General features: G+C 44.7%; 1 protein-coding gene across 4 annotated transcripts in view; it reads right to left on the bottom strand.

The window, feature by feature from the left end:
- The window catches only part of LOC136628565 (disintegrin and metalloproteinase domain-containing protein 10-like), a 121,136-nt gene that overhangs the window by 36,627 nt on the left and 56,752 nt on the right, over positions 1–27,757 (bottom strand). For all 4 annotated transcript variants that reach the window (XM_066604565.1, XM_066604567.1, XM_066604568.1 and 1 more), the window contains 3 exons: positions 7,113–7,285; positions 3,326–3,497; positions 2,732–2,876 (listed from right to left, as the gene is read on the bottom strand). In XM_066604565.1, the coding sequence (XP_066460662.1) occupies positions 2,732–2,876; positions 3,326–3,497; positions 7,113–7,285 (490 nt within the window). The remainder of the gene's footprint in view (positions 1–2,731; positions 2,877–3,325; positions 3,498–7,112; positions 7,286–27,757) is intronic.

Raw genomic sequence — 27,757 nt, 5'->3', positions numbered from 1 at the left:
ACATTTATTTAAGTCATAAAATCAAAATCTACAATAAAAAAGGTGACATTTTTGGAAAGGTTTTTCCAATCTTAATGGAGGACTTTTTGGAGGATTATAGGGCTCTCACAGTAGTGACATCAATACAGGTCCTTTAGCACGCCAGATCTCTGAAGTGTCGGTAGGTGGTTGTCTTCTGTCAGGACCACTGAGTTGTATGTGAGATAATAACAGCTTAGTTGTATTCTCATTTTGTTATTTTTGTCCTCCCCTTTTCAATAGCCCTAACTGTGTTGTTCTTCTGTCAGTCAGTCTTTGTTTTATATATCATATAGGACTTGGGATGACGTCACACAGGAGGCGGAGCATGAGAAAAACACACACATAGTATTTTCTACATTCTGCAGAATGGCTCCGCCCACAGCAGTGAAGCCACCACAGGATGATCACTGGATCTCTGTGGGGGAGGTAGGTCAGTGTATTCTGAGATAATAACGTCTTAGTTGTATTCTCATTTTGTTATTTTAGTCCTCCCCTTCCAAGAGCCCTAACTTTGTTCTTTTTCGGTCGGTCAGGCTCTGTGTTTATGTATGCTGTAGGACCTTTGATGTCATCACCAGGGGGCGGAGCCATGACATCACCAGGACTAGCGCATAAGAAGCACTCACATACTCACAGATTAGTGGTCCTTAGTAGTTTGATAATATAGCTTGCCCAGTGCTTTAGGTTAGCTTATGCGTAAAACATAAACAGTGCATATAAATACTTATTAGATCCTTATAAATGTGTCTTCATTCTTTTAGTCTGTTGTTTACCATTGAAGCATTGTGAGAGTGTGATTCTGTGATCCAACACTTTCCTTTGTTACAAGCTCAGACATGTAATTTGTTTTCACTTTTATCATGTGTTTTTCCCTTGCATTGGAAAGCTGTACCCTATTCTTTATGAAATCAACCAATAAAGGAAGATTATACAAAAGACAACCCCTTCAAGAGATTTCTCCCTTTACCATGATTTAGTAATTATGACTGCCCTGCTAAGCCCTAGCTTCATCGGAGGTGGCTAAAGTGCTGGGGGCAGGCCTATGTCTTATTGCCAACCCTATGGAGGTCGAGAAAGTTTCATTGAAACAAAAATGTTTCTAGAATGATCACATCTCATAGAGGTTATCATGCCATGGTATATGTATGCATGTCAGATAAAGACCCAATATCCTTAAAGGGGTTGTCTCGCGAAATCAAGTGGGGTTATACACTTCTGTATGGCCATATTAATGCACTTTGTAATATACATCGTGCATTAAATATGAGCCATACAGAAGTTATTCACTTACCTGCTCCATTGCTAGCGTCCCCGTCGCCATGGTTCCGTCTAATTTCGGTGTCTTCTTGCTTTTTAGACGCGCTTGCGCAGATGGATCTTCTCCCTTCGGCTCGGCTCGGAAGCATCGGCATTTTTGCTCCGCCCCCTTGTACGCATCATCGCGTAGCTCCGCCCCATGACGTGTGCTGGTTCCAGCCTCCTGATTGGCTGGAATCGGCACGTGACGGGGGCGGAGTTACGCGATGACACGTACAAGGGGGCACAGGTCTGCTCTACTACCAGGTTGTGGGTGCTGAGGCTGGCACAGGACTGCTCTATTACCAGGCTGTAGGTCCTGGGACTGGCACAGGTCTGCTCTACTACCAGGTTGTGGGTGCTGAGGCTAGCACAGGTCTGCTCTGCTACCAGGTTGTAGATGCTGGCACAGGACTGCTGTACCACTAGGTACCAGGCGGTTGGTGCTGTATTGATCACTGTGTTTCTGACATATACCCCTCTGCCTCAGTACTGGACATCCAAGCCCTCAGCTGTACGTGGCAGCCCTTATGATCTGGGCACTATGTGTGGTTATGCAGCAGGTTACAGGCGGGTAACGCTGCTGCCCATCCCAGACTATGATGGCAATGAGCTCAGGACGGTCACTCTGCCCCTAACACTCATTTTACAGCTTCGGAGAACTGCAGCACCAGCAGGAAGCGGCGCAACACGCAGGATGAACCCTTTCACTGCTGAATGCAAATGAATGACTCCATTCACTGACAGTGGGCAGCGCAGCGGCTGCTGATGTCACAGGTTGCCACACCGAAAACCCACAGTAGTTTACAGCTCTGAACACAAATCATCGTCAAACAACCAGTCATCGCGTAGCTCCGCCCCATGACGTGTGCCGGTTCCAGCCTCCTGATTGGCTGGAATCGGCACGTGATGGGGCGGAGCTACGCTATGACGCGTACAAGGGGGCGGAGCCAAAACGCTGATGCTTCCGAGCCGAGCCGAAGGGAGAAGATCCATCTGCGCAAGCGCGTCTAAAAAAGCAAGAAGACACCGAAATTAGACGGAACCATGGAGACGGGGACGCTAGCAACGGAGCAGGTAAGTGAATAACTTCTGTATGGCTCATATTTAATGCACGATGTATATTACAAAGTGCATTAATATGGGCATACAGAAGTGTATAACCCCACTTGCTTTCGCGAGACAACCCCTTTAATCACTTTAAATACTGATACACATAAGACACTATAATTCAACACGGTTCAAATCGAGGTCCTTGTTTGTACATTCAATATCACATTACATATAAACAATTTGAGGTCATTGTATGAACACATTTACCAGCTTATATATTTGTTGTATACTGCTGCACATATAACAAATATAATTTTTCTGTACGTCTGGTCTTATGCGGGAAATGTAGAGCATAGCATACCTGCACTGTTTCCCTGGCTTTAATGTACACTGCAAACGTTCTCCTGCATTGACACCATAACAGCACTCGTCATTGTCCTGATCACCTACATCACATTTTTCCCCAGGTTCTACTATTTGATTACCACAAATTGGCTGTCCACTCTCTGTAAGAATAGCACACAAACATATATTAGGAATCGTAAAATGTATTTTTATGTGAAATTTCATTCTGATAAAGATTAGTAAAGGGGCCTTCATTACGGCAACACCTTCCTACAGTATATATCCTATTGGGGCATATGGACGTCACAGAGGGGGGGGGTCCCATGCTATGAACTTGCATGTATAGTATGAACATAATGGAAAACCACTATCCATCTGGCCGGCCTCATGTCTCTCTAGCAAAATCAGCTGTTTGCCGGGAATGCTGGGAAATGACCCTTCCAAGTTCCCCACATTCCTTGTAGCCTCATGCAATATTATTTGTGAATCAACTTAGTATTCACATGTGGACGATCCCTTAATTTGTGCTTCCTACTATTTGTAGATTTATCAATATATACACTTCCTTGCTTGTTAAATTGTCAGATGTGCATAAATATCATTTGCTTACCAATAAAACACTTGTCCTTTTTTACTTGCAAAAGAGATGCTATGTATTGAATTGAGCAGACAGAAAATTTGTCATTATTGTATTGATTTCCATCTGTGGCATAAGGAAACATCAAGTAATTTCCATTGGGGCTGAAAACGGTAAAGCTTGCACACTCACTGCTTTCGTCATGCTGAAAGAGAAACAATATATAAGTGGATGATTGGTAGACAACAGCTTATAAAGAAAGTTAGAACGTTTATCAACTGTCATCACATTAGCACTTCCCCACTTTTCTGGAATCTGACAAACAGAGAAGCTTTAGAAGCAGCTGCGCATATCGAGCAGAGACACACAAGACTGAGGTGGACACAGAATAGAAAAAGCCGCTGGCGCTATTCTAACATGATTTCTGGAATACCTGGGGATATATCCCCTAAATAACATGTTTATTCATGCTTCCATCTCATGGTTTGAATAATATTTAGCTATACACATTACTTTTTTTTTTTTCAAACACACCTGGATCTTGAAACAGAAATGTCCATAGTTATTTAGTTTACTTGTTTGTGTTCTGCACGTTTGCAGAGGAAATGGTTTCCACTTCATCATGTGTCTCTGCTCCCCACCTCCCATTATAATTCAAAAAAGAAATCTGAATTAAAGATGCATCTCTTTTGTATCTCCCCCCCCCCCTTTTTTTCTGTTTTGTACCCAACCCCCAAAAAATTTACAAATGAAGAATTTATATAAAAAGAATGCAATGATTTGGAGAGCTCATACAACCATATTTTATTCACAAAAGAACATAGAACACATATAAGAAGTGGGAGGCGAGATCGTTTTCCATTTCATTTAAAATAATAACTCATGGCAGAAACACATCTCACAAAAGTTGGGACGGGGCCGTGTCTACCATTGTGTACCACCCCTTCCCTCTTCTGGGAAGTGAGGAGACCAGTTCCTGGAGTTTTGGGAGAGGAATGTTGTCCCATTCTTGTCTGATGTAGGATTCTAGCTGCTCAACAGTCTTGGGCTGTCTTTGCTAAATTTTTCATTACATAATGTTTTCTATTGGTGTGGACTGCAGGTGGCCCATTTTCCCTGGGACTCTTCTTTTGTGAAGCCATGCTGTATGCGGTTTAGCATTGTCTTACTGAAATATGCAAGGACTTTCCTGAAAGAGACGTTGCTTGTATGGAGCATATGTTGTTCTACAACCTCTACATACTGATCAGCATCCTTTCAGGATGTGTGAGCTGCCCATGTCATAGGAACTAATGTAACCCCATGTCATCAGAGATGCAGAACTGTGCGCTGATAACAAGCTGGATAGTCTCTCTCCTCTTGAATCGGCAGGACACAGTGTCCATGATTTACAAAAAGAATTTCAAATTTCGATTTATCTGACCACAGAACAATTTTTCATTTTGCCTCAGCGGGCAGATACTCGACTAAGGCACTACTCGCTCGAGTAGTTAGCCTTAGCGAGTATACTCGCTCATCTCTAGTAAAAATCATACATCGTGATAAGCCCCGCCCCCTGATATGTTGACACTTTGCCATAAATAAGTGGATTTTGGGTTGCAGTTTGGGCACTCGGTCTCTAAAGGGTTCACCATCACTGGCCTATACCTATATATTCTCTACATTCTTAGCTTCACATGGTTGTCCTTACTAACCATGTCTTTTGCAAATTTTCATTGACGATCAGTATGAATCAGTCTGAAGCCAGGCTCACACAAGTGTATTTGAATTGTGTATTGCACGCATGATTTACGCGAGGAAAAAGGGGAGAAAGACCTGAGAAAACTCAGACCTGAAGGTTGGATTTCAGAAAGGTAGATTTTAATGAACTCAGAAAGAGGGTAGGAAGAATCCAATGGCTGGATGTTCTTAAGGACAGAAATGTCCAAGAAAGTTGGGAAATTTTGCGAAAGGAGATTCTCAAAGCACAATCGTTAACAATCCCTTTAAAAAAGGAGAATGGGAAGCATTTAAAGAGACCAGGGTGGATGAACACAGAACTTGCACACATAAAAATATGTTTATCAAATGGAAAGAGGGGGAAATATATGTTGAAGAATATAATGTGGTCTGCAGAAATTGTAGGGCAAGTGTCAGAAAAGCTAAAGCTAATAATGAATTTAGGCTTGCAACAGAGGCCAAAAGCAAATAAAAAGGATTTTGGGGTATGTCAAAAGCAAAAGAAAAATCAAAGATGCTATTGGATGCTTACAAGATGGAAATGGTGAAGTGGCTAAGAATGATTTTGAGAAGGCTGAACTTGTAAACTCCTATGTTGTATCGGTTTTCTTTCAGAAAGTAGATGGAACATCAACTGATATTTTTTGTGCTATTGGGCTCTGTCCTAGGTCCAATGTTGCTCAAATTTTTAAAAAATGATCTGGAGGAGCGAATTGATGGGAAACTGATTAAATCTGCTGACAACTCAAATCTAGGAGGGATAGCTGACACTAGGGAAGAGGGAGTATTCAAAAAAATCTAGAAAAGTTTGAACAGTGGCGGCAACTAACAGAAGGGTATTTAACAAGGAGAAATGCAAAGTCTTACATCTGGGCAAGAGAAATAAAAAAATGACATACAGAATGGGAGGAATTGGGTTAAGCAGCAGCACATGTAAAAAAAGACTTGGGTATACTAATAGATCATAGACTGAACATGAGTCAACAATGTGATGCAGCAGACAAAAAGGCAAACACAATCCTGGGATGTATTACAAGAAGCATAGAGTCTAGATCACGTGAGGTAATTATTCCCCTCTTCTCTTCCTTAGTCAGACCTCATCTGGAGTACTGTGTCCAGTTCTGGGCACCCCACTTTAAAAAAGACATGGAAAAACTGGAGCAAGTTCAGAGAAAAGTTACCAAGATGGTGAGCGGTCTGCAAATCATGTCCTATGAGGAACGGTTAAAGGATCTGAGAATGTCTAGCTTGCAAAAAAGAAGGCTGAGAGGAGACTTAATAGCGGTCTACAAATATCTGAAGGGCTGTCATAGTGCAGAGGGATCAGCCCTATTCTCATTTGCACAAGGAAAGACTAGAAGCAATGGGATGAAACTGAAAGGGAGGAGACACAAATTAGATATTAGAAAAAAACTTTCTGACAGTTAGGGTGATCAATGAGTGGAACAGGTTGCCTTGGTAGGTGGTGAGTTCTCCTTCAATGGAGAAAATAGAACCCATTGGGTTCATTCACATGAACGTATCTTTTCACCCGATGAGCGATCACATGAAAAAATAAACAACATGATCTATCTTGTGTGCATTTGCACATCGCAAGACCCAATTGATATCAATAGGCTTGCATAAATGTGCAGTGAATAGAACCCATTCATCTCAATGGGTTCATTCACATGAATGTGCTCAAACACATGCTGGACAAATATCTGTCTGGGATGATTTAGTGATCCTGCACTGAGCAGGGGGGTTGACCAAATGACCCTGGAGGTCCCTTCCAACTCTACCATTCTATGATTCTACGTGTGTGCAATGCGTGCTAAATTACAGCAATACAAATATATTGATTTTTGTTGTTCCATACGTCAATTGCATATAACTTGCATGAAAAAAAGAATGATGCATGTTCTTTTTTACCGTGTATTATGTGCGATGGAGCCCCATTATCCTTTTTGGGTGAGTACGCAGGCAAAAAAAATACGACAATACGTGACAATACGCAGGTCCACGCGGTGGTAAAATGGTGCCTGTGAGCACGGCCTTATATTCCCAACTTAGTACAACTTTTTTATTCATTTTTAAGACAATCTGCTGTAGTTTTACTTACAGGAGAGCCCAAGCTGTGTCCAAATTCATGTGCCAGAATGATATGGATAAGCTTTGCTGGCAAATATTGCCCGTATTTTTGTATTGTTACTATTCCAGTGTTTAGCGATCCCTCTATGATGTCACGTCCATCTTTTAATTTGGAAAACTTGGAACAGATACCTCCATTATTACCTGTGGAAAAATAATAGATTTAAATACTTTAGAATTGTTATGGTCACAAGATAGCAGAACACAAGCAAATGTTCATATAGGCCAGTAGTAGTGCAAATCGCAGCAAGAAATAAAAAAATAGCAAGGGCTTAAACACACTGACAGAGCGCAGGAGTTTGAAAATAACCATGGGAAGATGGCGCTGCCCAACCTTCTCTGCACAATGTATTCCCTACCTGCGGGGAAGATATAGCAGGTCCTATCTTTTCTTTGCTGTAGTATTCGCAGCCGAGAAATCCCCACAGTGAGAATGAATCCACCGAAATCCAATTGATATCAGTGGTCTGGTTTTGTCCCCTTATAGAGCCATAATTCTCGCATATCTTAGAAGGGGGGAAAAACATGCTCGTCTGAATTAGGGTTGCCACCTGGCCGGTATTTTTTCTGCCAGGCTGGTGACAGTATTTTTTTTTTACCGGCCCTATTACAGGCTGGTATTTTTAGAGCCTGCACTGCTCCCTAGCACCAGTTAACTCTCCTCCGGGAGGGGAAACACAGACCTGCAGAGCCGACAGCTTCCAGGGCCTCCGATGATGTTATGTCATGTGATACCCTGTGTGGGAGGAGTCAGGGATCACTTGACCATTTGGGCTAAGTAAATGTAGGACTCTGCAGCTGTGTGTGTGTGTGTGTCAGGATGAATGTAGTTGAGCTGTGTGAGAGTGTTGGAGCTGTTGGGTTCTGTATTGGTTGAGCGAGTGAGTGAGTAGAGCTGTGTGTGTGATATGTGTAGGGGTCAGAATGGATGTAGTGGAGCTGTGTGTGAGATGTGTGTGGAGGTCAGGATTGATGTAGTGGAGCTGTGTGTGTGATGTGTGTGGGGGTCAGGATTGATGTAGTGGAGCTCTGTGTGCGGGTCAGGATAGATGTAGCGGAGCTGTTTGTGTGATGTGTGTGGGGGTCAGGGTGGATGTAGTGGAGCTGTGTGTGTGATGTGTGGGGTCAGGATGGAGCTGTGTGTGTGTGATGTGTGTGGGGGTCAAAATGGATGTAGCGGAGCTGTTTGTGTGATGTGTGAGGATCAGGAGGGATGTAGCAGAGCTGTGTGTGTGATGTCTGGGGGTCAGGATGGATGTAGTAGAGCTGTGTGTGTAATGTCTGGGGATCAGGATGATGTAGTGGAGCTGTGTGTGTTTAAGAGCTTGTGGGTTCTGGATGGATAGATAGATAGATGGATGGATGGATTGAGTGAATGAGTGGAGCTGTATGTGTGATGTATGTGGGGGTCAGAATGGATGTAGTGGAGCTGTGTGTGTGATGTCTGGGGATCAGGATGGTTGTATTGGAGTTGTGTGTGTGCGATGTGTGGGGGTCAGGATGGATGTCCGGCCGGCGCTGCAGTGACATATCGGGACCCGAGGAGGAGAGTGGAGGAGGAGTACATGCGGTACAAGGTATGCACCATGTATGTCATGCAATTTTGTATGTTTAGGTGGTATACGTTATACCAGCTGTACATATAATTACATACAGACATATCTACCTTACATCAGCATCACTATATACAGGGGAGATATATCTCCTGTATATATTGATATGGACCATGCTGGAGTAACCTGGGTATCTCATGTATATAATTATATATGCGTAGATTCTATGCGATGCGAGCGTCTGCAGCGTGTACTCGCGAGTTGATGATGTGTGAATCACACTAAACATCATCTACTCGCAAGAGCACGCTGGACGGGATCCCGCACAGCCACTGGACGGGATCCAGGAGAAAAGTGGGAAAAAATGCTGTGATAAGCCACACTCCCAAGTCACACCCCGACACACCCCTTTTTACCATGGTCGGTATTTTTCCGTGACAAAGGTGGCAACCCTAGTCTGAATCCATCCTAAGAATGTATGCAAAATTCATGAGTATCTTGCCTGAGATTGGGTGTCATGCATGATGTTTTGGAACATTGTAGTGGTTTGTGCTAGGGCTTGTTTGAGTTGTTCTCCCACAGACTCCCTGAAGATGGTCAGGACACTTGATCCCCCGTTCATGTGGTCTGCAGGCCCCTGCTCTCTTACCCTTCGGTCAAATGTGGTTCCAGATATTGGATATCCTTTTTAGTACCTACTCCATCAGATGGGTGATCTCTGACGCTCTGCTTCTTACATGTGTGGATGTTTAAACTATATCCTCTTTCTGTGTATGTATGCATGCATGAGTTTCTTGGTGGGATTCCTGTGTGTCTGTAGAGGTGCAGGCACCTGGTGTGAAGAATGTCTTTTTTGGTGTCTGTTAGTTGGTGTGCAGGCACCTGATGTGAACAATTTCTTGTTCAGTGTCTGTCTGTAGTTGTGCAGGCACCTGGTGTGAACAGTGTATTGTTCAGTGTCTATTAGTTGGTGTGCAGGCACCTGTGCTTGTCGCACATTTGGAAGCCCAAATCCTGGATCTAGATGAGAGACTGGCAACACTGAGATCCATTGACAACATGGAAAGGAGTTTGCTGCTCACTGAGCAGGCACTCACTGGGGTAGAGGCGAGAGCAGATGGTAGTACAGAAGAGTAGGGGGAGCAGACAGCTAGCTGGGTGACAGTTATAAAGGGTAGAGGGAAGAGAACCAGGGAGGCTAGTCCTGAACTGGCACAAGCCAACAAGTTTGCAAAGTTGGCAGATGAGGTGGATGCCATTACAGAGCCAGCACCGTTGCAGCACGACATGCCCTCTGAACGCCAGAGAGATGACTGCTCCAGTGAGATGGGGACAGGGAGCGCAGGGCAGACTAGACAGGTCCTAGTGGTGGGGGACTCAATTATAAGGGGAACAGATAGGGCAATCTGCCATAAAGACCGGGATTGTCGAACAGTATTTTGTCTTCCTTGCGGATCGGAATGACAGATTATTGGGAGGGGCTGGTAAGGATCCAGCAGTCATGGTGCACATTGGCACCAATGAACACATTAGAGGTCAATGGAGGGCCCTCAAAAACAATTTCAGGGATCTAAGATCCAAGCTTACATAGTAACATAGTATGTAAGGCCAAATGAAGACCATGTCCATCCAGTCCAGCCTGTTTATCCTCCCATGTTGTTGATCTTGAAGCTTAGGGCGAGAACCTCCAGAGTAGTTTTCTCGGAAATACTACCTGCACCAAAAGCCACACTAGAAAGGCAGCAGGATCTTAGGGAGGTAAACAAGTGGTTCCGGAGTTGGTGTAAGAAGAAGGGGTTCGGGTTCCTGGAGAACTGGGCTGACTTTGATGTCGGCTACAGGCTCCACCATAGGGACGGGCTGCATCTCAATGGGGAGGGTGCAGCTGTGCTGCGGAGAAGATGGCTAAAAGGCTGGAGAAGTGTTTAAGCTAGGGACTGGGGGGGGGGCAAAAAGATAAACAGAGGGGTAGACAGAGACAGTGTCGAGCAAAGGGTGGGGTTAGTACAGTTAGAACTGACAGAACAGTCAATAGTACCCTTAGTAGCTAAATGAATTTAAAGAACAATAACAACCGTATAAATTGTATGGCTACGAATGCAAGAAGTCTGATCAGCAAAGTGGATGAGCTTGAAGCAAGAATGACTGATGAAAACTACGATATAGTTAGAATAACGGAAACATGGCTTGATAATAAGTGCGATTGGGCGGTGAATTTACAGGGTTACAGTCTCTTCAGAAGAGACCGTGGTGAACAGAAAGGGGGAGGGGTGTGTCTGTACATTAAATCATACTTAATGCTGAGGCTACTGGAGGATATAGGGGCAGGAGATGAACACATGGAATCTCTGTGGTTAGAAGTACAGGAAGAAAAAATATAAGAAAATACTGATAGGGGTTTTCTATAGGCCACCAAAAGTAACAGAAGAAACTGAAATCTTATTATTAAGGCAGATAGAAGAGGTGTCAAATCGCAATGAATTATTATGGGGGACTTTAATTATCCAGATATAACATGGGAAAATGAAACCTGTAAATTTCACAAGGGTGTTAACTTCCTGAGAACAATTAAAGATAACTACCTTACCCAACTGGTGCAGGAGCCAACTAGAGGGAGGGCCACTCTGGACTTAGTACTAAGAAACCGAACTGAATAATGGGGGTGCAGGTTGAGAGACACTTGGGAAATAATGACCCCAATATAACAAATTTCCAGCTGTCATTCAATTAAAAAACCTTATCAGTGAGCGACAAAAAAACTAAACTTTAGTAAAGCAAAATTTGATCAGCTCAGAACTACTTTAGGTAACATTAATTGGGAAAACATCCTCAAAAATACCAGTACAGATGACAAATGGGAACAGTTTAAAAACATCCTAATTATCTCATGTGAGCAATTCATACCTTTAAAAAAAGGTACCACAAGTAGAAGGAAACCAATGTGGCTCGACAAGACTGTAAGGGGGGTGGGGGGGAGCAATAAACGAAAAAAAGAAAGTGTTTAAACTACTCAAAACAAGAAGGCAGCGAAGAAGCGCTAAAATCATACAGGGAAAAAAACTAAATATGTAAGGGAAAGATCAAGATTGCTAAGGAGGAGGCAGAAAGATTGATCGCCAAAGAGAGCAAAAACAACCCGAAACTATTCTTCAACTATATTAACAGCAAAGGGATTTGCACTGAGAGCACTGGCCCTTTAACGAATAATGCAGGAGAAATCATAGAAGACGATCGGAGGAAGGCAAATCTATTAAATGGTTTCTTTTCAAGTGTATTCACGAACAAAAAGGAAATGTCACATGAGATGCAGGGAAATAAAACAAACCTCCCGCTACATATTGCATACCTAATACAGGAGGAAGTGCAGAGCCAGGTAAAGAGGATTAAAACTGATAAATCGCCAGGTCCAGATGGAATACACCCAAGGGTTCTAAGGCAACTAAGTGATGTGATAGCTAGACCACTATTTCCTATATTTATGGACACTATCAAGACCGGGGTTGTACCATTGGATTGGCGCATTGCCAACGTAGTTGCAATTGACAAAAACGGGTCCAACAGTGAGCCTGGTAACTACAGACTGGTAAGTCTCACTTCAAAAACTGGAAAAAAATATTCAAGGGGTTTCTGAGATAGCATCCTAGAATACCTCAAGGAAAACAACGGAATAACTCCTCACCAGCATGGGTTCATGAGCGGTCGATCATGTCAGACCAATCTGATCAGCTTCTACAAGTAAATAAGTTCTAGGCTGGAACTGAAAGAGTCGATTGATCTCGTATATCTGGATTACTCTAAAGCATCTATTGCGCTCGTATATCTTGATTACCCTAAAGCATTTTACACTGTGCCGCATAATAGGTGGATATATAAAATGAGGCAGCTTGGACCTGGTGAAACGTGTGTATCTGGGTAAATAACTGGCTCAGAGATAGAAAACAGAGGGTGGTAATAAAGGGTTTGTACTCAGATTGGGCTACCGTCGCTAGGGGGGTGCCGCAGGGCTCAGTACTGGGCCCCATTATGTTCAATATATTTATCAACGAGCAGATAGAGGGAGTGCACAGTAAAATATCAATATTTGCAGATGATACAACACTATATAAGACAATTAATACAACGGAGGACAATGTGCGGCTACAAACGGATCTAGACAAGCTGGGGGCTTGGGCAGAAAAATGGCAAATGCAGTTCAATGTGGATAAATGTAAGGTTATACACATGGGCAGGAGAAATGGTTATCAATAATAAGCACTAAATCGGGCACAGCTAGGGAAAAGTGAAATGGAAAAAGACCTGGGACCAATCAGGGGCAGCTCTCAGCTGTCAATCAGAGGCAGCACTCACCCATTCATGAATTCAGACCAATCAGAGGCAGCTCATTCAGCAGGCAGGGATTTTAAATCCCTGGCTGCTGAATACTACACAGAGCAGTTCAGGAGAACTGCCAGCCAGACGCGGCTGAACTCCGGCTTCAGCGGAAAGGTGAGTATACATTTATTTTTTTTTTTACACATTTTAGGATGATTTTCAGGTAAGGGCTTATATTTTTCAGCCCTTCCTGAAAATTCATCCCGCGCTCGCCGGCAGCCCATTGCTTTCAATCGAGCTGGCTGTATTGCCCGCTCCATTGAATTCAATGGGCTTAAATCGTTCTTCTCTGCCACAGCTGTTACATCTGTGGCAGAGGAGAACAATCTTTATGCTGACAGTGCGGGGGGGGGGGGGGGTGTCTCACTCCCGCGCTCGCCGGCAGCCCATTGCTTTCAATGGAGCCGGCTGTATTGCCGGCTCCATTGAATTCAATGGGCTAATATCGTTCTTTTCTGCCACAGCTGTTACAGCTATGGCAGAGGAGAACGATCTTTATGCTGACATAATTTTTTTTTTTTTACACATTTTAGGATGATTTTCAGGTAAGGGCTTATATTTTTAAGCCCTTCCCGAAAATTCATCCCGCGCTCGCCGGCAGCCTATTGCTTTCAATGGATCTGGCTGTATTGCCGGCTCCATTGAATTCAATGGGCTAACATCGTTCTTCTCTGCCACAGCTGTTACAGCTGTGGCAGAGGAGAACGATCCTTATGCTGACAGTGCTGGGGGGGGGGGCACTCTTGCCGCTATTGTGGCTTAATAGTGGGACCTGGGAACTTGAGATGCAGCCCAACATGTGTCGTTCCCATCACTTTCGTGAATTTCCCAGATTTTCACAAATGAAAACCTTAGCGAGCATCTGCGATATACAAAAATGCTCGAGTCGCCCATTGACTTTAATGGGGTTCGTTACTCGAAACGAACCCTCCAGCATCGCGGGAAGTTCGACTCGAGTAACGAGCACTCGAGCATTTTAGTATTCGCTCATCTCTAGATATAGACATTCGGTGACCAGCGGGTTTGTTATTCCGGGATTAACAATCAGGTAGGAACTATCAAGGTTGATCCAGGGATTATTCTGATTGCCATTATGGAGTTGGGAAGGAATTTTTCCCCAAATGGGCTATTTGGCTTCAGCCTCTTGGGGTTTTTGCCTTCCTCTGGATCAACTAGGGGGTGGAAATAGGCTGAACCAGATGGATATTGTCTTCATTCAGCCTAACTTACTATGTTACTATGTATGAACAATGTCTTGTTCAGTGTCTGTTAGTTGGCGCACAGGCACCTGCGGTGAACAGTGTCTTGTTCAATGTCTGTCTATAGATTTGCAGGCACCCAGTGTGAAGAATGTCTTGTTCAGTGTCTGTCTATAAGTGTGCAGGCACATGATGTTAATAATGTCTTGCTCAGTGTTTGTCTGTAGGTGTGCAGGCACCTGGTGTGAACAGTGTCTTGTTCAGTGTTTGTTAGTGTGCAGCAAACTGGCATGAAGAATGTTTTGCTCACTGTCTGTCTGTAGGTGTGCAGGCACCTGGTGAGAACAATGTCTTGTTCAGTGTCACTCTGTAGGTGTGCAGACTCCTCATTTTCTGGTGTTCCTATCTGGAACAAGACAGGTGTTCCCTAGGTTACAGTGTAGGACTGTCCTTATTGGGATGATCGCCTTGCTTGTAGGCAAGGTTCCCTTTCCTGTGGTTTAGTTATCTTGTTAGTAGGGACTCACAAGATAATTAGGACCCTTGGCGTGGGCTTAAGAGCTGATGTATTTTGACTGAAATATAAACCAATCCCTTGTACATATTCATATTTCCATCTATCTTGGTGTGTAATACATTGGTATTTGGCTGCCTGGTGTGGTTCAGGTCTGATGGCCCTGGTTTTCTTTTGTTGTTTACACGTTCAATTAGTTTGGTGTAACCCCTTTCATCCTTAGGTGATAAGCTGTTTGGTTTATACTAGGGTGTGAACGGGGTTCAATTATGAGTGCATTTTCTTCTAGTCATCCCTTCCTTTTAGCTATAAAAATGTACAATTGGGCAGGCAAGGTGAATAAGACCTGCACAGATTCATTGTGTTTCTTAAAGAATTAAAAGCTGAAAGAGTTTTAATATCCTATTATCTCAGGTAGTATAATTAATAAATTAAAACAGCTTCAGTGATGAGACTAGTGGGTGAGGGGCACCAGAGACTTTACATAAATACTAGCTAACCCGTCGCGCATTGCTGCGAACACAGACATACATACATACATACATTTGTTTTTATATATCTAGAGAAACAATCACAGCGCAGCTTGCATGTTACCTCAGCTTTATTATATATGACATCCAATCACAGCGCAGCTTTCATGTTACCTCAGCAGTATAATATATAACAACCAATCACAGTACAGCTTTCATGTTACCTCAGCAGTATGATATATAACAACCAATCACAGCGCAGCTTTCATATTACCTCAGCAGTATAAGAAATAGCAACCAATTACATCGCAGCTTTCATGTTACCTCAACAGTATAGGAAATAGCAACTAATCACAGCGCAGCTTTCATGTTACCTCAGCAGTACAATATATAACAACAAATCCCAGCACAGCTTTCATGTTACCTCAGCAGTAAGAGAAATAACAACCAATCACAACGCAACTTTTATTCTGCCTCAGCAATATAAAAAATAGCAACCAATCACAGTGCAGCATTCATTTTACCTCAGCGGTATAATATATAGCAACCAATCACAGCATAGCTTTCATGTAACCTCAGTAGTAGAAGTAGCAACCAATCACAGCACAGCTTTCATGTTGCCTCAGCAGTATAATATATAGCAACCAATCACAGCATAGCTTTCATTTTACCTCAGCATTCTCAATATCCAGCAATTGTCTTGCGAAACGTTCGGCGGATGCATAATTTTGTAGTTGAACATGCTTGCTCGTAATGCCTTTTGCATGGAGATGGAAATCGAACGATCTTTATCTGGGAGACATAACTGTCGACGACGCTCGCATGCGCGCTACCTATCGTAGGATAGATTGTACTATGCCAGTAATCTTCCCAGGAGTGTACTCAACAACTTCCCAAAGTTTCATGGTGATTGGATGAATAGTGTAATAATGCATAAAGGACAGACAGACAAACAGACAGACATTCATTTTTATATATATATAGATGACATCAGGAAGTGAGAGAATTAGATTCCGTACGTAAAATTTGGACGCTAATTCTTTTGCGCTTAGAATTGAATAATTCACTTGGGACCCATTAACTTTTCCTATTTATGACATAATCAATGCTCGTGCCAAATTTCAAATTTCTATGACATCGGGATATGAGAGAATTAGATTCCGTATGTAGAATTTGGACGCTAATTCTTTTGCGCTTAGAATTAAATAATAGATTTGGGACCCATTAACTTTTCCTATTTATGACATAATCAATGCTCGTGCCAAATTTTAAGTTTCTACGACATCGGGAAGTGAGAGAATTAGATTCCGTATGTAAAATGTGGACACTAATTATTTTGCGCTTAGAATTGAATAATCGGGTTGGGACCCATTAGCTTTTCCTATTTATGACATAATCAATGCTCTTGCAAAATTTCATGTTTCTACGACATCGGGAAGTGAGAGAATTAGTGGCAATGATGGAAATCGAACGATCTACGTCTGGGGGGCATAGCTGTCGACGATGCTCGCACGCGCGCCACCTATCATAGGATAGATATACTATGCCAGTGATCTTCACAGGAATGTACTCAACAACTTCCCAAAGTTCCATGGCGATCGGATGAATGGTGTAGTAATGCATAAAGGACAAAACAGACAGACAGATGGAGACAGACATTCATTTTTATATATATAGACTAGCTTACCCGTCGTGCGTTGCTGCAAAGACAGACAGACATACATACATTCGTTTTTATATATCTAGATAACAACTAATCACAGCCCCGCCGCTTTCATGTTACCTCAGTGGTATAATATATAACAACCAATCGCAGCGCAGCTTACATGTTACCTCAGCTTTATAATATATAGCACCCAATCACAGCGCAGCTTTCATGTTACCTCAGCAGTATAATATATAACAACCAATCACAGCGCAGCTTTCATGTTACCTCAGCAGTAAGAGAAATAACAACTAATCACAGCGCAACTTTTATTCTGCCTCAGCAATATAAAAAATAGCAACCAATCACAGCGCAGCATTCATTTTACCTCAGCGGTATAATATATAGCAACCAATCACAACACAGCTTTCACGTAACCTCAGTAGTATAAGAAGTAGCAACCAATCACAGCACAGCTTTCATGTTGCCTCAGCAGTATAATATATAGCAACCAATCACAGCAGAGCTTTCATGTTACCTCAGCAGTATAAGAAATAGCAACCAATCACAGCACAGCTTTCATTTTACCTCAGCATTCTCAATATCCAGCAATTGTCTTGCAAAACATTCGGCGGATGCATCATTTTGTAGTTTAACACGCTGGCTCATAATGCCTTTTGCTTTCGTGCTTGAGATGGAAATCGAACGATCTATGTCTGGGGGGCATAACTGTTGACGATGCTCGCACGTGCGCCACCTATCGTAGGACAGATGTACTGTGCCAGTAATCTTCACAGGAGTGTACTCAACAACTTCCCGAAGTTTCATGGCGATTGGATGAATGGTGTAGTAATGCATAAAGGACAGACAGACAGACATTTTTATATATATAGATGACATCAGGAAGTGAGAGAATTAGATTCCGTACGTAAAATGTGGACGCTAATTCCTTTGTGCTTAGAATTGAATAATTGAGTTGGGACCCATTAACTTTTCCTATTTATGACATTATCAATGCTTGTGCCAAATTTCAAGTTTTAATGACATAGGGAAGTGAGAGAATTAGATTCCGTACGTAAAATTTGGACGTTAATTCTTTTGCGCTTAGAATTGAATAATTGAGTTGAGACCCATTTGCTTTTCCTATTTATGACATAATCAATGCTCGTGCCAAATTTTAAGTTTCTATTAGGGTGCGGGCAGACGAGCGTAGGCGTATTTACGTTCGCACGAGCGCAACGTATAATCGCCCGAGCGATCGTTTTTCACCGATCATGACCAGAGCTAGAAAGCGTATTTTCGTTTGTTCCTACTTTGCAAACGGTCTTTTCGGCGATCGAATATGCTTTGGCGCGTATTTCGGTCGCATATGTTCTGTTTTTTTTCGAATTGCCGTTTTTACGCGCCGTAAAATCGCCCATGTGAACGAATACATTCGAAACCATTGCCTCAGATGGTCACGTATATACGTTTGGTCGCAAAAACGCGCCGTTTATGCGCTCGTCTGCCCGCACCCTTACATTGGGAAGTGAGAGAATTAGATTCTGTACGTAAAATTTGGACGCTAATTCTTTTGCACTTGGAATTGAATAATCAAGTTGGGACCCATCAGCTTTTCCTATTTATGACATATTCAATGCTTGTGCCAAATTTAAGTTTTAATGACATCGGGAAGTGAGAGAATTAGATTCCGTACATAAAAATTGGACGCTAATTCTTTGGTGCTTAGAATTGAATAATCGAGTTGGGACCTATTAACGTTTCCTATTTATGATATAATCAATGCTCGTGCCAAATTTCAAGTTTCTATGACATTGGGAAGTGAGAAAATTAGATTCCGTATGTAAAATGTGGACACTAATTCTTTTGCGCTTAGAATTGAATAATCGAGTTGGGACCCATTACCTTTTCCTATTTATGACATAATCAATGCTCGTGCAAAATTTCATGTTTCTACGACAACGGGAAGTGAGAGAATTAGTGGCAATGATGGCAATCGAACGATCTACGTCTGGGGGGCATAGCTGTCGACAATGCTCGCACGCGCGCCACCTATCATAGGATAGATATACTATGCCTGTAATCTTCCCAGGAATGTACTCAACAACTTCCCAAAGTTCCATGGCGATTGGATGAATGGTGTAGCAATGCATAAAGGACAAAACAGACAGACAGATGGAGACAGACATTCATTTTTATATATATAGACTAGCTTACCCGTCGTGCGTTGCTGCAAAGACAGACAGACATACATACTTTCGTTTTTATATATCTAGATAACAACTAATCACAGCCCCGCCGCTTTCATGTTACCTCAGTGGTATAATATATAACAACCAATCGCAGCGCAGCTTACATGTTACCTCAGCTTTATAATATATAGCACCCAATCACAGCGCAGCTTTCATGTTACCTCAGCAGTATAATATATAACAACCAATCACAGCGCAGCTTTCATGTTACCTCAGCAGTAAGAGAAATAACAACTAATCACAGCGCAACTTTTATTCTGCCTCAGCAATATAAAAAATAGCAACCAATCACAGCGCAGCATTCATTTTACCTCAGCGGTATAATATATAGCAACCAATCACAACACAGCTTTCAAGTAACCTCAGTAGTATAAGAAGTAGCAACCAATCACAGCACAGCTTTCATGTTGCCTCAGCAGTATAATATATAGCAACCAATCACAGCAGAGCTTTCATGTTACCTCAGCAGTATAATAAATAGCAACCAATCACAGCACAGCTTTCATTTTACCTCAGCATTCTCAATATCCAGCAATTGTCTTGCGAAACGTTCGGCGGATGCATCATTTTGTAGTTTAACACGCTGGCTCGTAATGCCTTTTGCTTTCGTGCTTGAGATGGAAATCGAACGATCTATGTCTGGAGGGCATAACTGTTAACGATGCTCGCACGTGCGCCACCTATCGTAGGACAGATGTACTGTGCCAGTAATCTTCACAGGAGTGTACTCAACAACTTCCCAAAGTTTCATGGCGATTAGATGAATGGTGTAGTAATGCATAAAGGACAGACAGACAGACATTTTTATATATATATAGATGACATCAGGAAGTGAGAGAATTAGATTCCGTACGTAAAATGTGGACGCTAATTCCTTTGTGCTTACAATTGAATAATTGAGTTGGGACCCATTAACTTTTCCTATTTATGACATAATCAATGCTTGTGCCAAATTTCAAGTTTTAATAACATAGGGAAGTGAGAGAATTAGATTCCGTACGTAAAATTTGGACGTTAATTCTTTTGCGCTTAGAATCGAATAATTGAGTTGGGACCCATTAGCTTTTCCTATTTATGACATAATCAATGCTCGTGCCAAATTTTAAGTTTCTATTACATTGGGAAGTGAGAGAATTAGATTCCGTATGTAAAATGTGGACACTAATTCTTTTGCGCTTAGAATTGAATAATCGAGTTGGGACCCATTAGCTTTTCCTATTTATGACATATTCAATGCTTGTGCCAAATTTCAAGTTTTATAGACATCGGGAAGTGAGAGAATTAGATTCCGTACATAAAAATTGGACGCTAATTCTTTGGTGCTTAGAATTGAATAATCGAGTTGGGACCTATTAACGTTTCCTATTTATGATATAATCAATGCTCGTGCCAAATTTCAAGTTTCTATGACATTGGGAAGTGAGAAAATTAGATTCCCTACGTACAATTTGGACGCTAATTCTTTGGCGCTTAGAATTGAATAATCAAGTTGGGACCCATAAGCTTTTCCTATTTATGACATAATCAATGCTCGTGCCAAATTACATCGGAAAGTGAGAGAATTAGATTGTGTACGTAAAATTTCGACGCTAATTCTTTGGCGCTTAGAATTGAATAATCGAGTTGGGACCTAATAGCTTTTTCTATTTATGACATATTCAATGCTCGTGCCAAATTTCAAGTTTCTATTACATTGGGAAGTGAGAGAATTAGATTCCGTACATAAAATTTGGATGCTAATTCTTTTGCGCTTAGAATTAAATAATCGAGTTGGGACCCATTAACTTTTACTATTTATGACATAATCAATGCTCGTGCCAAATTTCATGTTTCTACGACATTGAGAAGTGAGAGAATTAGTGGCAATGATGGAAATCGAACGATCTACGTGGGGGGGGGGGGCGTAACTGTCGACGACGCTCGCACGTGCGCCATTTATCATAGGATAGATTTACTATGCCAGTAATCTTCCCAGGAGTGTACTCAACAACTTCCCAAAGTTTCATGGCGATTGGATGAATGGTGTAGTAGCGCATAAAGGACAAACAGACAGACGGACACACAGACATACATTCAATTTTATATATATAGATGACATCATATTTTCTTCTGCAAGTCATATTTTGCCACGGAAAATCTAAAAAGTCCCTTGTATTATTATAGTATATCTGAGTTGGTCATTGTCGTAAGACAAAAACAGCTGCTCAAGGTTAATGATGACAATAGCCTTTCTCATAGACTTTCTGATGAACCCAACTTCACTAAGGCTGCCTGTCCACGGGCGATGATTCGCTTGTGGGATTTAAATCGTGGCATGCTGCGATTTGCCGCGATTCTCTGCAGTGAGCCTATCTGTTAGATAGGCTCACCGCTGAAACCTGTCAGCTCTCTCTCCTCATCCCCCGCAGCCGTGGAAGGGGGCCTTTGTGAGCAGAACGAGCACCTCTGCTAGTGATCAGTAAAGGACTCAGCACCTGGACCCCACCAATCAAAACTTTTGCCATGTCCCTAAAACATGTTGAACGTTTTTTTTCAAAGTACAATTACTAGAGATGAGCGAGCACCAAAATGCTCGGGTGCTCGTTATTCGGGACGAACTTTTCGCGATGCTCGAGGGTTCGTTTCGAGTAACGAACCCCATTGAAGTCAATGGGCGACCCGAGCATTTTTGTATTTCGCCGATGCTCGCTAAGGTTTCCTTGTGTGAAAATCTGGGCAATTCAAGAAAGTGATGGGAACGACACAGCAACGGATAGGGCAGGCGAGGGGCTACATGTTGGGCTGCATCTCAAGTTCACAGGTCCCACTATTAAGCCACAATAGCGGCAAGAGTGGGGCCCCCCCCCCCCTCCCAAAAACTTTTACTTCTGAAAAGCCCTCATTAGCATGGCATACCTTAGCTAAGCACCACACTACCTCCAACAAAGCACAATCACTGCCTGCATGACACTCCACTGCCACTTCTCCTGGGTTACATGCTGCCCAACCCCCCCCCCTCCCCCCCACAGCGCACACCAAAGTGTCCCTGCGCAGCCTTCAGCTGCCCTCATGCCACACCACCCTCATGTCTATTTAGAAGTGCGTCTGCCATGACGAGGAACCGCAGGCACACACTGCAGAGGGTTGGCACAGCTAGGCAGCGACCCTCTTTAAAAGGGGCAGGGCGATAGCCCACAATGCTGTACAGAAGCAATGAGAAATAGAATCCTGTGCCACCGCCATCAGGAGCTGCACACGTGGGCATAGCAATGGGGAACCTTTGTGCCACACACTATTCATTCTGTCAAGGTGTCTGCATGCCCCAGTCAGACCGCGGTTTTTAATTCATAGACACAGGCAGGTACAACTCCCTATTGTGAAGTCCCTGTGGACCCACAGCATGGGTGGCTCCCTGGAACCCACCGGCGGTACATAAAAATATCCCATTGCATTGCCCAACACAGCTGAGGTAGTAATGTCGTGCTTAATGCAGGTGGGCTTCGGCCCACACTGCATGCCCCAGTCAGACTGGGGTTCTTTACAAGTGGAAACAGATGCATTTATAATTCCCTGTGGACCCACAGCATGGGTGGGTGCCAGGAAGCCACCGGCGGTACATAGAAATATCCCATTGCATTGCCCAACACAGCTGAGGTAGTAATGTCGTGCTTAATGCAGGTGGGCTTCGGCCCACACTGCATGCCCCAGTCAGACTGGGGTTCTTTACAAGTGGAAACAGATGCATTTATAATTCCCTGTGGACCCACAGCATGGGTGGGTGCCAGGAAGCCACCGGCGGTACATAGAAATATCCCATTGCATTGCCCAACACAGCTGAGGTAGTAATGTCGTGCTTAATGCAGGTGGGCTTCGGCCCACACTGCATGCCCCAGTCAGACTGGGGTTCTTTACAAGTGGACAGATGTAGGTTAAACTCCGTGTGCACCTACAGCATGGGTGGCTCCCTGGAACCCACCGGCGGTACATAAAAATATCCCATTGCATTGCCCAACACAGCTGAGGTAGTAATGTCGTGCTTAATACAGGTGGGCTTCGGCCCACACTGCATGCCCCAGTCAGACTGGGGTTCTTTACAAGTGGACAGATGTAGGTTAAACTCCGTGTGCACCTACAGCATGGGTGGCTCCCTGGAACCCACCGGCGATACACAAAAATATCCCATTGCATTGCCCAACACAGCGGATGTAACGTCAGCTGTAATGCAGGTGGGCTAAAAATTCATTTGATTACACTGTAGGCGAGGGCCCACAAAAATTGCTGTATCAACAGTACTAATGTACATCCAAAAAATTGGCCATGCCCAACCAAGATGGCAGGTGAAACCCATTAATCGCTTTGGTTAATGTGGCTTAAGTGGTAACTAGGCCTGGAGGCAGCCCAGTTTAACGAAAAATTGGTTCAAGTTAAAGTTTCAACGCTTTTAAGAGCATTGAAACATATAAAAATTGTTTAGAAAAATTATGAGTGAGCCTTGTGGCCCTAAGAAAAATTGCCCGTTCAGCGTGATTACGTGAGGTTTCAGGAGGAGGAGCAGGAGGAGGAGGAGGAATATTAGACACAGATTGATGAAGCAGAAATGTCCCCGTTTTGGATGGTGAGAGAGAACGTAGCTTCCATCCGCGGGTGCAGCCTACGTATTGCTTAGGTATCGCTGCTGTCCGCTGGTGGAGAAGAGAAGTCTGGGGAAATCCAGGCTTTGTTCATCTTGATGAGTGTAAGCCTGTCGGCACTGTCGGTTGACAGGTGGGTACGCTTATCCGTGATGATTCCCCCAGCCACACTAAACACCCCCTCTGACAAGACGCTAGCCGCAGGACAAGCAAGCACCTCCAGGGCATACAGCGCGAGTTCAGGCCACGTGTCCAGCTTCGACACCCAGTAGTTGTAGGGGGCAGAGGCGTCACGGAGGACGGTCGTGCGATCGGCTACGTACTCCCTCACCATCCTTTTACAGTGCTCCCGCCGACTCAGCCTTGACTGGGGAGCGGTGACACAGTCTTGCTGGGGAGCCATACAGCTGGCAAAGGCCTTGGAGAATGTTCCCCTGCCTGCGCTGTACATTCTGCCTGATCTCTGCGCCTCCCCTGCTACCTGGCCCTCGGAACTGCGCCTTCTGCCACTAGCGCTGTCGGATGGGAAGTTTACCATCAGTTTGTCCACCAGCGCCCTGTGGTATAGCAACACTCTCGAACCCCTTTCCTCTTCGGGAATGAGAGTGGGAAGGTTCTTCTTATAGCGTGGGTCGAGCAGTGTGTACACCCAGTAATCCGTAGTGGCCAGAATGCGTGTAACGCGAGGGTCACGAGAAAGGCATCCTAACATGAAGTCAGCCATGTGTGCCAGGGTACCTGTACGCAACACATGGCTGTCTTCACTAGGAAGATCACTTTCAGGATCCTCCTCCTCCTCCTCCTCCTCTTCCTCCTCCTCAGGCCATACACGCTGAAAGGATGACAGCCCAGCAGCATGTGTACCCTCACCAGTGGGCCAAGCTGTCTCTTCCCCCTCCTCCTCATCCTCCTCATGCTCCTCCTCCTCCTCCTCAACGCGCTGAGATATAGACAGGCGGGTGCTCTGACTATCCAGCGACATACTGTCTTCCCCCGGCTCTGTTTCCGAGCGCAAAGCGTCTGCCTTTATGCTTTGCAGGGAACTTCTCGAGATGCATAGCAGAGGAATGGTGACGCTAATGATTGCAGCATCGCCGCTCACCACCTGGGTAGACTCCTCAAATTTTCCAAGGACCTGGCAGATGGCTGCCAACCAGGGCCACTCTTCTGTAAATAATTGAGGAGGCTGACTCCCACTGCGCCGCGCAAGTTGGAGTTGGTATTCCACTATAGCTCTACGCTGCTCATAGAGTCTGGCCAACATGTGGAGCGTAGAGTTCCACTGTGTGGGCACGTCGCACAGCAGTCGGTGCACTGGCAGATTAAACCTATGTTGCAGTGTCCGCAGCGTGCGTGTGGGATTTGCGGAAATGTGCGCAGAGCTGGCGCACCTTTCCGAGCAGGTATGAGAAGTGGGGGTAGCTTTTCAGAAACCGCTGAACCACCAAATTAAAGACATGGGCCAGGCATGGCACGTGCGTGAGGCTGCCGAGCTGCAGAGCCGCCACCAGCTTACGGCCGTTGTCACACACGACCATGCCCGGTTGGAGGCTCAGCGGCGCAAGCCAGTGGTCGGTCTGCTCTGTCAGACCCTGCAGCAGTTCGTGGGCCGTGGGCCTCTTCTCTCCTAAGCTGAGTAGTTTCAGCACGGCCTGCTGACGCTTGCCCACCGCTGTGCTGCCACGCCGCGTGACACCGACTGCTGGCGACGTGCTGCTGACACATCTTGATTGCGAGACAGAGGTTGCGTTGGAGGAGGAGGAGGAGGAGGAGGAAGGTGCTTTAGTGGAGGAAGCATACACCGCTGCAGATACCACCACCGAGCTGTGGCCCGCAATTCTGGGGGTGGGTAGGACGTGAGCGGTCCCAGGCTCTGACTCTGTCCCAGCCTCCACTAAATTCACCCAATGTGCCGTCAGGGAGATATAGTGGCCCTGCCCGCCTGTGCTTGTCCACGTGTCCGTTGTTAAGTGGACCTTGGCAGTAACCGCGTTGGTGAGGGCGCGTACAATGTTGCGGGAGACGTGGTCGTGCAGGGCTGGGACGGCACATCGGGAAAAGTAGTGGCGACTGGGAACCGAGTAGCGTGGGGCAGCCGCCGCCATCATGCTTTTGAAAGCCTCCGTTTCCACAAGCCTATACGGCAGCATCTCTAGGCTGATCAATTTTGCAATGTGCACGTTAACGCTTGAGCGTGCGGGTGCGTGGCGTCGTAGTTGCGCTTGCGCTCAACTGTGGCACTAGCGACGTCTGGACGCTGCGCTGAGAGACATTGCTGGATGGGGCCGAGGACAGCGGAGGTGAGGGTGTGGGTGCAGGCCAGGAGACGGTAGTGCCTGTGTCCTCAGAGGGGGGTTGGATCTCAGTGGCAGGTTGGGGCACAGGGGGAGAGGCAGTGGTGCAAACCGGAGGCGGTGAACGGGCATCGTCCCACCTTGTGGGGTGCTTGGCCATCATATGCCTGCGCATGCTGTTGGTGGTGCCTCCCCAGCTGATCTTGGCGCGACAAAGGTTGCACACCACTGTTCGTCGGTCGTCAGGCGTCTGTGAAAAACTGCCACACCGTAGAGCACCTTGACCTGTGCAGGGTGGCATGGCGCGAGGGGGCGCTTTGGGAAACAGTTGGTGGATTATTCGGTCTGGCCCTGCCTCTACCCCTGGCCACCGCACTGGCTCGGCCTGTGCCCACACCCTCACTTGGCCCTCCGCGTCCTCGGCCGCATCCACATCCTCTAGGCCTACCCCTACCCCTCAGCATGCTGTATTACCAGTGATTTGATTTCCCAGGCAGGAAAGAAATTGTCGCAAGGCTACACTCAACCGTAGCTGGTTGCGTCTGATTTTTGTACGTTGTCCACGCAGCACACACGTACACGGAGACCTTAGGACTGACACAGGCTGGCCAAATATAATTTTTTGTCCTTTTTAGCAAAGGGAAGCACCCACTGCGTATATTCAATGAACAATAACTTTTAGAACTGTAGTGTGGCCCTGAAAAAGTGACACACAACTTTAGTGTAGCAGAGTTATTAACTCTAGCAGAGCAGGTATTTGCCAGTCAGGAAAGACAATGGCGCAAGCCTGCAGTAAACCGTAGCTGGTTGCGTCTGATTTTTGTACGTTGTCCACGCAGCACACAGGTACACGGAGACCTTAGGACTGACACAGGCAGGCCAAATATAATTTCTTTTCCTTTTTTGCAAAGGGAAGCACCCACTGCGTATATTCAATGAACAAGAAGTTTAATATCTGTGGTGTGGCCCTCAAAAAGTGTCACACAACTATAGTGTAGCAGAGTTATTAACTCTAGCAGAGCAGGTATTTGCCAGTCAGGAAAGACAATGGCGCAAGCCTGCAGTAAACTGTAGCTGGTTGCGTCTGATTTTTGTACGTTGTACACGGAGACCTTAGGACTGACACAGGCAGGCAAAATATAATTTTTTGTCCTTTTTAGCAAAGGGAAGCACCCACTGCGTATATTCAATGAACAATAACTTTTAGAACTGTAGTGTGGCCCTGAAAAAGTGACACACAACTTTAGTGTAGCAGAGTTATTAACTCTAGCAGAGCAGGTATTTGCCAGTCAGGAAAGACAATGGCGCAAGCCTGCAGTAAACCGTAGCTGGTTGCGTCTGATTTTTGTACGTTCTCCACGCAGCACACACGTACACGGAGACCTTAGGACTGACACAGGCTGGCCAAATATAATTTTTTGTCCTTTTTTGCAAAGGGAAGGACCCACTGCGTATATTCAATGAACAATAACTGTGTTGTGGCCCTGCCTACACAATTCTGTCCCTGTAGTATCAATGGAGGGTGCAATGCTCTGCACAGACGATTTTTAGAAGAAAAAAAAATATGCAACACTGCTAACAGCAGCCAGCACAGTACTGCACACGGTTAAATTTGGCCCTAGAAAGGACCGTTGAGGTTCTTGAAGGCTACACTCACTCCTAACACTCTCCCTGCCTACACACCACTTCTGTCCCTAATGCCGGGTGC

Source organism: Eleutherodactylus coqui, chromosome 5 (assembly GCF_035609145.1).
Source record: "Eleutherodactylus coqui strain aEleCoq1 chromosome 5, aEleCoq1.hap1, whole genome shotgun sequence".
In the NCBI taxonomy this organism is placed as follows: Eukaryota; Metazoa; Chordata; class Amphibia; order Anura; family Eleutherodactylidae; genus Eleutherodactylus; species Eleutherodactylus coqui.
The sequence above is the reverse complement of the archived record's forward strand: the minus strand, read 5'-3'. Positions and strand labels throughout refer to the sequence as shown.